At 44.1% G+C, this 12,982-nt stretch overlaps 1 protein-coding gene across 31 annotated transcripts in view; it reads left to right on the top strand.

The window, feature by feature from the left end:
- The window catches only part of LOC130429262 (receptor-type tyrosine-protein phosphatase delta-like), a 303,213-nt gene that overhangs the window by 257,364 nt on the left and 32,867 nt on the right, over window positions 1-12,982 (top strand). For 16 of the 31 annotated variants that reach the window (XM_056757729.1, XM_056757777.1, XM_056757812.1 and 13 more), the window contains 11 exons: window positions 1,207-1,317; window positions 2,612-2,623; window positions 4,684-4,953; window positions 5,918-6,499; window positions 6,602-6,747; window positions 6,830-6,974; window positions 8,114-8,419; window positions 9,174-9,367; window positions 11,040-11,066; window positions 11,510-11,627; window positions 12,161-12,748. In XM_056757729.1, coding sequence (XP_056613707.1) covers window positions 1,207-1,317; window positions 2,612-2,623; window positions 4,684-4,953; window positions 5,918-6,499; window positions 6,602-6,747; window positions 6,830-6,974; window positions 8,114-8,419; window positions 9,174-9,367; window positions 11,040-11,066; window positions 11,510-11,627; window positions 12,161-12,748 — 2,499 coding nt within the window. The remainder of the gene's footprint in view (window positions 1-1,206; window positions 1,318-2,611; window positions 2,624-4,683; window positions 4,954-5,917; window positions 6,500-6,601; window positions 6,748-6,829; window positions 6,975-8,113; window positions 8,420-9,173; window positions 9,368-11,039; window positions 11,067-11,509; window positions 11,628-12,160; window positions 12,749-12,982) is intronic. The other 15 variants (XM_056757893.1, XM_056757921.1, XM_056757895.1 and 12 more) reach the window with 5 other exon arrangements.

The following is a 12,982-nucleotide window of genomic DNA, read 5'->3' on the forward strand; positions in this document are numbered from 1 at the left end:
GGGTTGAAGGCTGTTTTTGACCTTTTTATTTTGTCATTCTTCAGGGTTTGGGGAAAAGCTCGCGGCGAGTGCTTTTTTGTCGAGCTGCTCGGGAGAGGGTTCGGTGCTCTCGAAGCGTAAACGAAAGCGATATATTTTTCCCCTGGGTCATGTGACACCACACTGCTGATCCCATTGGTGGATTTTTATGGGTGTCATCAGTAGCTTTACACAAGCTCTGGCAGTGATTGGTTCTTTCTTGCTGGCGGAAGCCCTTTTGAATTTTGACCTCTAATACAAATGCATTTTATTTTTCAGCTAAGGGTTGTCGAAAGGTTGTAAGTTGTGCCGACACGCATTTCTTCTTGTTCTTTGGAAAGAGTTATGCATGTGACAGAGGGTTATGTGTTGGTAACGCTAATTCTCCCAACAGATTTTTTTGCACCGTACGAGCAGCAGATTTTTTCGGGAGCGCTGCTGAATGATTTTTCATTGGCCATCGATTTGGAATGAATGAACAAACGAATGAATGTGACAAGTTTTACTACCCAAATTTGTTTTTCCCTTTTATGCTGCTTTTGTATACTGTAAACCTTTTTTTCGTTGAGTCATATGCTGCACTATTGCAGTCTTCACTCATCCCCATAATGAACAGTCCTGTGAGATGTGTAATATAATATTGCAGAGCTACCCCCCCACCCTCATGTTTCGATTGATAACGGATGACTAGCGTCATGCTAACGTAAAGATGTTGAAATCACCCTTACGATAAAGTGCCTTTAGAAACCCTGCAACATGTATCTTGTACTGTATGTTCCCTCACCATTGATGTGCTTGTACGATGTTGAGAGAGACCAATAACCATGCAACGTTTCTTCCAGACGCTCACAAAGCCCTTCGAATGTCTACTGCAGCGTTATTCCGCAGGCAAAATCATAACGTGCATTTATAACCGCCAATCCGGCGTGAAATCCGTCTTTAGAGCAGAAATTGCTTTCCCATGATGCATCGGGCCTCGAGAATGAGATGCTGCATTAGACATGTGAAGGCGAATACAGCTTCCAGGAGCTTAGCTTGTGTAAATGGCTATGAAGTTCTTCAGTGTTTCTGCAGATGTAGTGCCAGTCAGATCTTTAGCTGTGGTCTGTAGTCTGTATGAGAGAGGGCTATCCGTGTTTATTGCCGTGATGCTGATTTGCGCTTTGCGTGTTCTGTCCTGCTGTACAGGAGCGCTGCAGATCGAACAGAGCGAGGAATCGGACCAGGGGAAGTACGAATGCGTCGCCACCAACAACGACGGCACACGCTACTCAGCTCCTGCCAACCTGTATGTCAGAGGTAGGAAGAGCTCGCTCCTGTTCACAAAAACAAGCAAATAGACGTCACGGTCGTCCTGATCTATTTATTTTCAGCTGGATCTCATTTTGATTGCTTGAATGCTTGTTGTGTTCTTAACATGACTGACCCTTCAGCTAACATGAGTGACATCTCCTTTACAGCGATTCAACGCTGATTTGATCCACTTTTATAAATGAACTACATAATATGATGTTTACGATAGGTTTTTGTTACACATATACATGTGAAGAGTTTGGTTCCAAAGTGAGATAACTCCGTTTAAAACAAAGAATTTATTATCTGGTCATATTTCTATTGTGTTACTTAGCTGTATTTCTTGGAGTTATTATGATCTAAATCAAAACAAACCAACTGCATTTTTTATTGATATCAATTGGAATTAACAATAAAAGAAAGATCATTTTTGAAAGATTTTAAAAACGGAGTCATTTCATTTTGGAACCAAACTCTTCATATATAAACATCTTTTTAGTTGACACATTTTTTCTATGCTCAACATTTTCAATGCAAAATATTAAGAAAGTTTGTTGTGTAAATGTATAAGGGTGATCCGATAATTTCTGTGTTAGTTATAGTTAAATATAAATACACACAATATAAGGAGATTAAGACTGATAATGGCTGGGATGTATATTAATTTAAGGTGTTACAAAGTAAAATACTGCTGCTGTTTTTATGAATTAAAATGTCAATGTTTGCTCATGTTGAAAGAAATGTTTCAATAATTCCAGATGTTGAAACAAAGACTCACACTTATGTATAAAGAGAAAGTTAACGGTTGAAGGTTTCTGATCTTTAAGAAGATTAAAGTCAACATGAAACCGCATCCCAGGATTTTTCAGTTTAGACGTGACGGGGTCGATGAAGAATTGACTGGATGATAAAAAGAGTTATTATGTGTTGTTAGAAGTTTATGAACACAGTTTAGTGCCCAATAAAAGCCCTTATCGTAAAACAGAAATCAGGTTCATGTTGACTTTAACCGTCACGTCGGTGGCTTACGTTTGATTTTTCAAGGTGTGATGTGGGCCAATCGCTCTTCTATGTAAAACCGAGCTGCTGTTTTGACGCGCAGGCTTCAGTCACGTGCTTTCCATCAGAAGTCCAGGGTGAAGTCACGTCGTACGGCTGTAAAGCTGGTGACTGGACCTGCGTGTGATGTAGTTGAATCAAACCCCAGACAGAATGTGGCCTGTTTTACTCTCTCTGTGTTTCCCTTGTTTTTTCTCCTCGTTTCGTTTCGTTTCCGCATCAATTCCCTCACCTCCCTCAGAGCTGCGAGAAGGTTGGTGTGTTTTTCTTTATAACCATCAGAACAAACAGCATACAGTAGCGGTGCCACATCCCAGAGTAGCCACACAAATCAATGTCGTTGCATTCACCTGCTTTTGGTTCCTTATGTTTGGTGTCTTGGACCCAGTTTCTTCTCCTGTTCCTGTGTGTGTCGTTCTGAACCCCCGACACCCTCCCCCCCCCCCCCGTTCTCTGCTCTCCTGCTTGACCCAAAACTGGTGCATGTTAGTAGGGGGGGTTGCATGGAAGACGGGAGCGCACAGATGTCAGCGTTACTGCTTTCCTTTGCTCCAGCACGATCTGAAGCGCCGGCTCTTTGAATAAGGCACGCTCGCTGAGGTCACATGCGCCCATGCCCTCGTGCGGAACGTTTCTGTTCTTTCCGCTTAACGGCTCCTAATGAAGGAAGATTGAAGCATGTAGCGCAGCGTTCTCCCGACCCGACAAATGTAAGCGCTTTCCGATGAAAGGAAAAACATTGTGTCTCCTGCAGCCGCGCTTCAATTGAAAATTAATTGCGAAAGGATTGAAAATCTGTTCTCGATAATTAGACATTTCATCTCTGGAGGAGCGCGACATCTCCAGTCTGATGCGCACCATCAGCCGATGCAATTCATACCGCATTCGTTTCTGCTGCAGATATTTACAGTGTCATCAGACCTGAACGCGTGACCAGAAGCTTTAGTTTGCTCACGGACACGACATTAGATTAGGGTCAATATGATATACTAGAAAAGTAGAAATAAGACCATAAAGCCTCACAATCACAGTTCAGTGTTTCACGAGACACAGGAGTTGTACAAACTTGTCAACATTAAGGCTCTGACATGACATTTAAAGGTGGATGTCGACTAGTCCATGTCATGTGATTTTTATTTGACACTGTTCCTTTAAGATGGCAACTTTTACTGCACAGCCCCACTACCACCGACCTCACGCTTTAAAATAGTTTTAGTTTAGTTGTCGTTGCTCTTGTGCAATAGATGAACAACAGTTCCCCCAGCAGCCCGCACACACCAGTATCTTACTGCCCACACCCATTCAATCGTGTCGCAAAACATTCCCTCGCTCTTATTTGATTTATTATTAACGTCATCGACTGGTCGACATCGACACGACTTTTATCACATAATAGTCGACTTCAAAAGTCCAAGGTCGTTAAACACCTAGTGTGTGTGTGAACTGAAGCAGTCACTGTGATTACTTGTGTGAAATCAGCCAATCAGATATTTTGTGTAGAGTGTCTTGTGGACGTGCCATCTGAAGCAGTAACACTGACATCACTCTAGTTATTTTGGACAGTGAAACCCCCCCAACTGTCCCATCTGACGTGCTTTACACTGAAACATTCCTCTGTATCTCTCTCTCTCTCTCTCTCTCTCTTACGCTCTCTCTCTCTCTCCTGCCTCTCTCTCTATATCTTTCGCTCTGTCTCTCTTGGTAACTCCTGCTTTTAATAGCTCTGTTGATTTCCTGTAACCCGATCATCTGACTATCCTCTGGTCTCTGTTATTCTCCTGCGAGACGGGCGATGTGTTTGTTTGCATGGCAGAGTTTGAGGAATGCCCCCCTCTTGTATGAATCTATTTATCTGTTTGATTTTCACTCACTTTTCTTCATTTGTCATCCGTTGTGTTGGCCGGCGGTCGACACGTGTGTCCACTTTTTGAACGGCAGGCGCAGACGGTCACAGCCGTGTGGTAATGTCAGTGGAACAGCTGTGATGTGAAAATGTGATCCGCCACATTCCTTCACATCAACTGGAAGAGAACGCAGCATCACAGTTGTACAGTCAGGCAACTCCTGCATGCTGTGGTCCTCCAGTTTCCTCGTGTCCTGCCGGCTCACCTGTGCATGACATCCGTGTCTGCGGAGCCCCCACCCACTGTCTCTCGTCTAAACCAATGACAACAGCGTGATGTTGAAATCCACCAGATTTGTGTTTGCTGTTCCTCTGTCAGCTGTCGATGTTCTTTACCTGTTAAATGTTCCCCTGCGCTCTGCAGCGTTTTATCCGTACGGGATGTCACCTCTGCTTGTGTTCTCTTGCAGTGAGACGGGTTCCGCCCCGCTTCTCCATCCCTCCGACGGATAATGAGATCATGCCAGGGGGAAGCGTGAACATTACCTGCGTGGCGGTGGGCTCACCCATGCCATACGTCAAATGGATGCTGGGCTCGGAGGATTTGACCCCTGAGGATGACATGCCCATCGGCCGGAACGTACTGGAGCTCACCGATGTCCGGCAGTCGGCCAACTACACGTGTGTTGCCATGTCAACGTTGGGCGTTATAGAGGCGGTAGCACAAATCACGGTCAAAGGTAAGCGATACTTAACATTCCCGTCTGTGCAAAAACGAAATCTCAGACAATCTAGTTGTTCCGTGTGATTGTGTTATGTTGTCTTATCGAGTGAATTTAACTAAAAATGAATAACTAAAGATCTGGAGATGTTTGATAGTTCGTGATGTTGCACAGATCAACCAAACTTTTTGTGTTCACTTACTACTTTATATGCTGGGTCAATGTTGAACACAAACATGGGACTTGTGCAAGTTTCTAAAAAGCAACAGGACACCAGATTGTTGTGTGTTTATGGAATCATCTTCACACTGTTGGGATTGGTTGCACACCACAAACACACTGAAAGCTTTTGTCTGTGGCAGACATAATAAAATCACATTAGTCATAATATGCCCCAAGAGACAGCAGGCAAAGACTAAACATTATCTGTCCTATCGCCGAGCTCACCTAATGCGCTCTGAATTAAAGCAATAAATTACCGCCTGCAGAATATTGAAGACACGAAAGCCTCTCTTTCTCCGGGGGAAAGTGTTTTTCTGCTTATCGCCGTCTGAGCTCTTCTGCTGTACTACATTAACAACACACAGCGCTGGAACATGGCTCTTCTGCTCATGTTTTGGCAGAGCAAGTCGACATTTTAACCTTCGGCTAGCGTCCCAGAGGACCGAGCACATGGTCCGTGAATGACTCCACTTAATAGAATAAAGGGCTGCAGTCAAATCAATCCACAGCAGTTTGTTAGTCCTGTTCGCTGACAGCATGCAAATGTTGACTTTCAACTTGTTTTGCATTTGAACAATTACATTACAAAGAATTGCACTGAAGGGTGATCTCTCTTAAACCTCTTCCGTCTGCCATTAGTTGGACAAACATTAGCCGTGTCAGTGTGAATGTGGGGGCGTGAAATCAACCTACCAATGACTTCTAGTTGTCGTGTGTGTGTATTTTTCCACTAACTTGACTCCTTTGTTCGTCCGTCCAGCTTTACCGAAGCCACCGGGTGTTCCCCAGGTAACGGAGCGCACGGCAACAAGCATCACGCTCACGTGGGATTCTGGGAATCCCGAACCTGTTTCCTATTACGTCATCCAGCACAAGACCAAACACTCGGAGGACTCTTATAAAGAAATCGACGGCGTCGCCACCACTCGATACAGCGTCGGGGGACTGAGCCCTTACTCCGACTACGAGTTCCAAGTAGTTGCCGTGAACAACATCGGACGCGGTCCCCCCAGCGAAGCCATCGAGGCCAAAACAGCAGAGCAGGCGCCAAGCACGGCCCCGCGGCAAGTCCGAGGGCGTATGCTGAGCGCCACCACCGCCATCATCCATTGGGACGAACCCGAGGAGGCCAACGGCCAGGTTACAGGCTACAGGGTTTACTACACCACCGATCCCGGCCTGCACGTCAACCAATGGGAGAAACAGATCGTTAGGACGTCCAACTTCCTCACTATTCCAGCTCTGACGCCCAATAAAACTTACTACATCAAAGTCCTGGCCTTCACCTCCGTAGGAGATGGACCTCTGTCCTCTGATTTACAGATCATTGCCAAAACTGGAGGTGGGAGTTGTTGTTTTCCATTTCCTCTTTCTCTCTCTCTGTGTCTCTCTGTCTGTCTATGTTTAAAGATTTAATAATGTTTTATTTTTCTTGTTTTTATAGTTCCCTCTCAACCGACGGATTTCAAGGCCGAAGCCAAATCTGAGACCAGTGTCCTGCTGTCGTGGAACCCCCCCACACAGAGCGGCCAGGACAATCAGGTGGTCGGATACGAGCTGCTCTACAAGAAAGGAGATGACAAGGAGGAGGTCGGAAGCACGTCACTCCTCCCCACAAGTACAAGCTGATCCGCGGCAAAGGTGTTAACATGAGGGTTGTTTTGTGTTTCAGAAGCGTGTCAGCTTCGAACCCACCGTCACCTACTTACTGAAGGATCTGAGACCCTTCACCACGTACACCTTTCAGCTGGCCGCTCGCAGCAAACACGGCGTCGGTGCCTACACCAACGAGATCTCGGCTGAAACTCCTCAGACACGTAGGTCTTCTTCCTTTTCTTGAGATCCTTCAGCACTAGAATCCCGATCAGGTTTAAATTCAGCGTGATAAATAGAGGCATTACGAGATGAATAGACTGCACATGCTGTTTCAATGAGAGACCATCTGCCAAAACTGGAGACCAATCACATGCTTGAATGCGGTGTCGTCTGTTTGCGAGATTCACAATGCTGAATGATTCATCTGTTTAAGTTCCGTGTGCGTATGAGATTGTGCTGGATTTGAGAGAGTTCCTTGGGTTTTCCAAAAGTAAAGTGTAATGATATTCAGCTAGACTCGCCTTCTCAAAAGACCTCACATTATGCTTCACGTGTTAAATTCATGTTTATGTATATGATGTTCTCCGGGTGTAGAACCCATGACCTCGCACCGCTGGTGTCGCACTTGACCAGTTAAGTTAAAGCGTTTGAATGCATAATAAATGCACTTTAGTCTCAGTGCAAGTAAATCTGAGGTCTTTTGAGAACGAGCACAGGTAAGTACCTCTGAGGGCTGTTTTTGCATGTCTTGAGACATCAGTCATGATCTCTTGGAGCAGCCAGGCTTTTACCACAAACCAACAGGCCTCGGAAAGGTTGGTGAGCAAGGCTTTTTCTGTTTTTACAGAGCTGACACATCAACCTTTAATATTTTGGATTGATGGTAACTGCTTGGAGGAGTTCAGCAACCGTTCAGATATCAGAATTTGATGAGCGAAAATGTGATTTGAATACTAAATTTGTACTTGTTAGGACGTGTAGAAAAAAATACTTTTGTGTAATTTCAAAGGTAGGTTTATATTCGGGGTTGGTTTAACTACATCAGTCTCATCAGTTTGTGTTTTCACCTCCTTTATGAGATGTCGTGACATTTCTGTCAGTTTTGATTTAAGCTTCTTTTCAATTGACTCTCATTTCATCTTTGATTTATAAATGAACGTCGTCCTGTGCCTCATCCTCATTTGACGTGAATTTATGTTCCTTTTTTGTTTGTTTGTTTTCGTTTGCCCATCAACATCATCTTCACCTCAATCGCAAAAAAACAAAAAAATCCTCTGACCTTCAACCCCTGTGAACCCCAACCGGGATCCTACCCGAATGCCAATCTGCTCCTCCCATAACCCACTGATCCTCCTATCAGAGCCCTCAGCTCCGCCTCAGGAAGTCAAGTGTACCAGTCCCAGTTCCACCAGAATTCTGGTAAGTTGGAAGCCGCCTCCGGTGGAGCTTCAGAACGGAGTCATCGTCCAATACAGCATCCAGTACGCCGCCACGGAAGGAGACGATATGTCCTCACGTCACGTCACGGATATACCACCGCAGACCTCCCGCTATCTCTTGGAGAACTTGGAGAAATGGACGGAGTACCGTGTGACAGTGATTGCTCGCACAGAAGCGGGTGAAAGCCCTGAGAGTTTACCTCATCTTATCCGTACGGAGGAGGACGGTATGTCTTACCCACACGACCCTTTACTAATGTCTTTACTCCTCAAATATTCCCTGACTCCTGTCCAATATCTCCCTGTGTTCACACTAACTCCACTGACCCGGATTCACTCGGCCAACATTTCAACCCCGTTGACATTTTTGGGGCCGAACAATTACATGGCAAATTCTTCCGATGACCTTAAACTTCCAACAATCCCAAATGTCGTCTTGTTTTTTTTTGGCCGCCGTTTTCATGTTGAGATAAAAAATGAAATAGCTTTTTTTTTAATGGAGCGAAACTCATTTCCATACACGAACAAAGACGGCTGAACGGACTGTGAATCTTCAAAAATGGGGCTTTTTTCTCCAACGTCCCATTAAACGACATTTGTTTTTGTGTGTTTTTTTTCACTATGTCATAGCCAAACTCCTTTCGAGTGCTTCAGATCTTTGAAACGCTCCGTTTGGCTTCTTTTTGCTTGTTTTTACCGGTGATATTCTTATTCCATATTTCGATGCCAATTTTCCCATTTTTCAAAAAGAACTATAAAAATGAGGTTGACTCACCATGACCTGTTTTTGGGGATTGTTTTTGTTTTTTCTCTCTCTCTCCTTTTTTTTTTTTTTGACTTGCCATTGTCGAGATATTAGTGTTATCAGCAGTATTCAGCCATTTCCTAGATTTTTGTCCACCTGACCATTCTGTTTGTGGGAAGTGCACGTGGTGCTCCGTGAGCTTGACCGTTTTGTCTTCTATCCCATGATTCTCTCAGTGCCCAGCGGCCCTCCTCGTAAAGTCGAGGTGGAGGCTGTCAACTCCTCATCTGTTAAAGTGTTGTGGCGTTCGCCGGTGCCCAGCAGACAGCACGGACAGATCCGTGGGTATCAGGTGCACTATGTCATGATGGTGAACGGTGAACCCGTCGGGCATCCTGTCATTAGAGACATCCTGATAGACGACGCTCAGGTAACGTTTCACCACTTTGTTCAGCTGGCCAGCCGCTTGGTTTTTAAAGGAAACACGAGTTTCAGAGTTTAGTTGCTCTGTTCCAAACCCATGTGTTCTGCTTGAGGATACGTGTGCACTCACAAGGTTCCAACTGCTTATTAGCCGGTATGACCAGTAGAGCCGTCACAATGACCTGATGAGATCACACCATAAACTTAGATCTCAATTTCAATATAATTCCATCATTGAATCAGCAATATAACATATGTGACCCTGGAGAGAGAGTTCACATAAGACAATGACCACATTGCACAGATCATTAAAACTCTCTCTCTCTAGTCACAATGATTTTATACAGTATAATGAATATGTTGTACCCTGTACCCCTAAACCAAACCTTCACACAAATTGTGTTGAATACTTATAGTTCTCATATTCTTATAATTCTTAGAAGTGTGATGTTGAAATCAAACTAACAGTTTTAGTAACAGTCATGACTCTGAGTGTAGAGTTGCGGTTAGTGTGTGTGTAAAGCTGTGATGTGGTCTGACTATTTTTTGCTGGTGTTTAAGACATCAGACAGCAGTGTAGGTCACTGGATCTGGAACAGAATTGTAAACTAGAAGGGGTGGCTTCCTGTACAGGGCTTAAGACTAGTCCTAGTCTAAAAAAATGTTAGAGCTGTCTAAACTGAAACCAGCTTGCACTGACACATCATAAAATACATCGGTGCAGTATGTTTTGTCTCAAAATGCACTTAAGTTATATTTTTTGGAAAGGCATGATTGTCTGAAGCCTAGCCCTGACTTCCAGGAAACCCCCTCAATGAAATACCAGCCAATGTATTCTTATGACATTTCAGTATTATTGGATATTATTGTATATGTTCTTTAACTAAAGAAAGAGTGATCATTGTTTAAATATTCACAGACAAATCAGTTTTACACACAAAAACTATAGAGCTATATATGAGCTTAAATTACACACAACAGATCAACACATCCACACCTCAGCAGGCTGTGCAATACACTGTTTGAATCACCAGTGACATCTCATTTTGCTTCTGTTGCTCTTCTGTTTTTCCTCTGTTACCTTTCTGTTTCTCTTGTGTTACACTTTTGTTCTACCCTGTTCTTTTTTTCTGTTACGTTTTTGTTTCTACTCTGTTACTTTCTATTTTACATCTGTTTCTTTTCTGTTCTTCCTCTGTTACTTTCTGTTGTTTCTCCTCTATTACGCTTCTGTTTCTCTGTTACTTTCTGTTTTTCCTCTGTTAATGTCTGTTTCTCCTTTGTTCTTTTTCTGTCACGTTTCTGTTTCTCCTCTGCTACTTTCTATTTTACCTCTGTTTCTTTTCTGTTCTTCCTCTTGTTACTTTCTGTTGTTTCTCCTCTGTTACTTTATGTTTCCTCTCCTCTATTACGCTTCTGTTTCTCTGTTACTTTCTGTTTTTCCTCTGTTTCTCTTCTGTTCTTGCTCTGTTACTTTTGTGTTTCTCTTCTGTTACTCTTGTTCTTCCCCTGTTATTTTTTCTGTTCTTCTTCTTTTTCGTTTCTGTTTCTCTTCTGTTCTTTCTCTGATACTTATCTGTTTCTCTTGTGTTCTTCCTTTGTTTATCTCTTCTGCTCTTGCTCTTGTTCTCATATGTTTCTTCCTTGTTTCTCTTGATGACGGCTGGACTCTGCATCAGTGGGAATATGATGATTCGGCTGAACATGTAAGTCTTTGAATTCATTTTGGCACCTATGCACTTGATATTTAATTCACTGGATGCTGCATCAATTGCACACATGAATATAAACATGTATCCTTCACTTGCCTATAGATTTTTAATGTCGCGTCAGATGGTTTTGTTGTTGCCAGAAGAGAAAAAGACTCCTGTTTTCAGAGTTTCCATTATCTCGAAAAGCTGCAAATATAAGAAAGATAATAGATATTTTTTTCTGCTAGCTCCCAGAGGTCTGTGTACATTATTATGCATCTTAATTATAAAAAGTCAGCCCGGCGTTCTCTGTAAAATGATATTCATCTGGTTCAGAAAAGTTCATAAAAGGGTATTTGGTGTCGAACGTGTTCTATTTATTCGTACAATACACTTATTCAGTTCTATTTTGATTCCTCGCCATTTTAAAAGCCGTTGCGCTTTTGTCTGTTTTCCAGGAGTTATTTCTCACAGACCTTCACGCTGAGAGCACATATTCTGTGACTGTCGCCGCTTACACGACCAAAGGAGACGGAGCACGCAGCAAACCCAAGCTGGTCACCACCACTGGTGCCGGTAGGTTGAGAGTCATTTGTCCCTCGGTGTGGTCTGGAACAGACACTGTTTGCCCGTGGCTATTAACACTGAATGCCTGTAATTGCCCTCCAGGTGATGACGACGATTGTAATTCCACTCACCTACGGCTCTGACTTTGAAATGCTCGCAGGGGTTAAGAATATAATGGAGAAATCTGTCAGGAAAATAGCAATAGAAAATTTCTTTGTTCAGAAGAAAGGAATCTGGATGATCACTGAATGGCTTTATAAGTACAGGAGCTTTCTGTTGTACCTCTAATAGCGCTGTTATTCTGCTCTCTGAAGAGCCTTTTATTTCACTCTCATTCTTTAGTGTACGCCTGTGAAATGGCACACGGTATCGCTGTTGATTTCTTTTTGACGTTACGTCATTAGAAGTTGTCAACCCTGTCAAAGCGTTTGGGACTGGAAAATTAAGAAATAGATCAACATTGAGAGATCTGTTACAGTATGTTTTTGACGTGTTTGGCACCACATTCACCGCCTTTGTTTTTACTTTGCCTTTGTTTTCAGTTCCCGAAAAGCCTCGTCTCATGGTCAGTCCAACAAACATGGGCACAGCTCTGCTGCAGTGGCACCCTCCTCCCAACACTCACGGCCCTCTGCAAGGTTATCGCCTCCGTTTCGGCCGCAAGGACGTGGAGCCCCTGACCGTCATCGAGTTCTCCGAGCGTGAGAACCACTACACCACCAAAGAAATCCACAAGGGGGCGTCCTACACCTTCCGCCTCTCTGCCCGCAACAAGGTGGGGTTCGGCGAGGAGACCATGAAAGAGATTACCACGTCCGAGGACACGCCCTCCGGCTACCCGCAAGGCATTGTAGCCGAAAGTAGTACAACCACAACCATTCAGGTCAGCTGGGAACCTGCGGCACTAGCCGAGCGTAACGGAGTCATCGTTAAATACGCCCTGCAGTACAAAGACATCAACAGTCCGCGCAGTCCTTCCGAACTGTTCATCACCGCCCCCGAGTCCACAGTCGTCCTGGACGGCCTTAAAGCAGACACCACGTACGATATTAAAATGTGTGCCTTCACCAGTAAGGGCGCCGGCCCTTACAGTCCTAGCGTCCAGTTCAGAACGCAACCCGTCAACCAAGGTAGGAGGCTCGCGACACCCCTCGCCCCATCCTACAAGAAAACGTCATCTCTGAGACAGGTCGTTGTGTTTCTCAGGAGCAAATGGGAAGTTAGCAAATGTCAAATTAGCTGCTAGCGTAGCTAGCTTTGAGTGTTTGAGTTAGCGTTCTCGAGGAAGTTTAGCATCGGGAGTCAATGGTACGGCGAAAGGTAAGGAGCAAGCTCTGGGATAGCCCTGTAAAGTCGTGGGGTAG

The sequence above is a fragment of the Triplophysa dalaica genome, chromosome 1, assembly GCF_015846415.1.
Source record: "Triplophysa dalaica isolate WHDGS20190420 chromosome 1, ASM1584641v1, whole genome shotgun sequence".
In the NCBI taxonomy this organism is placed as follows: Eukaryota; Metazoa; Chordata; class Actinopteri; order Cypriniformes; family Nemacheilidae; genus Triplophysa; species Triplophysa dalaica.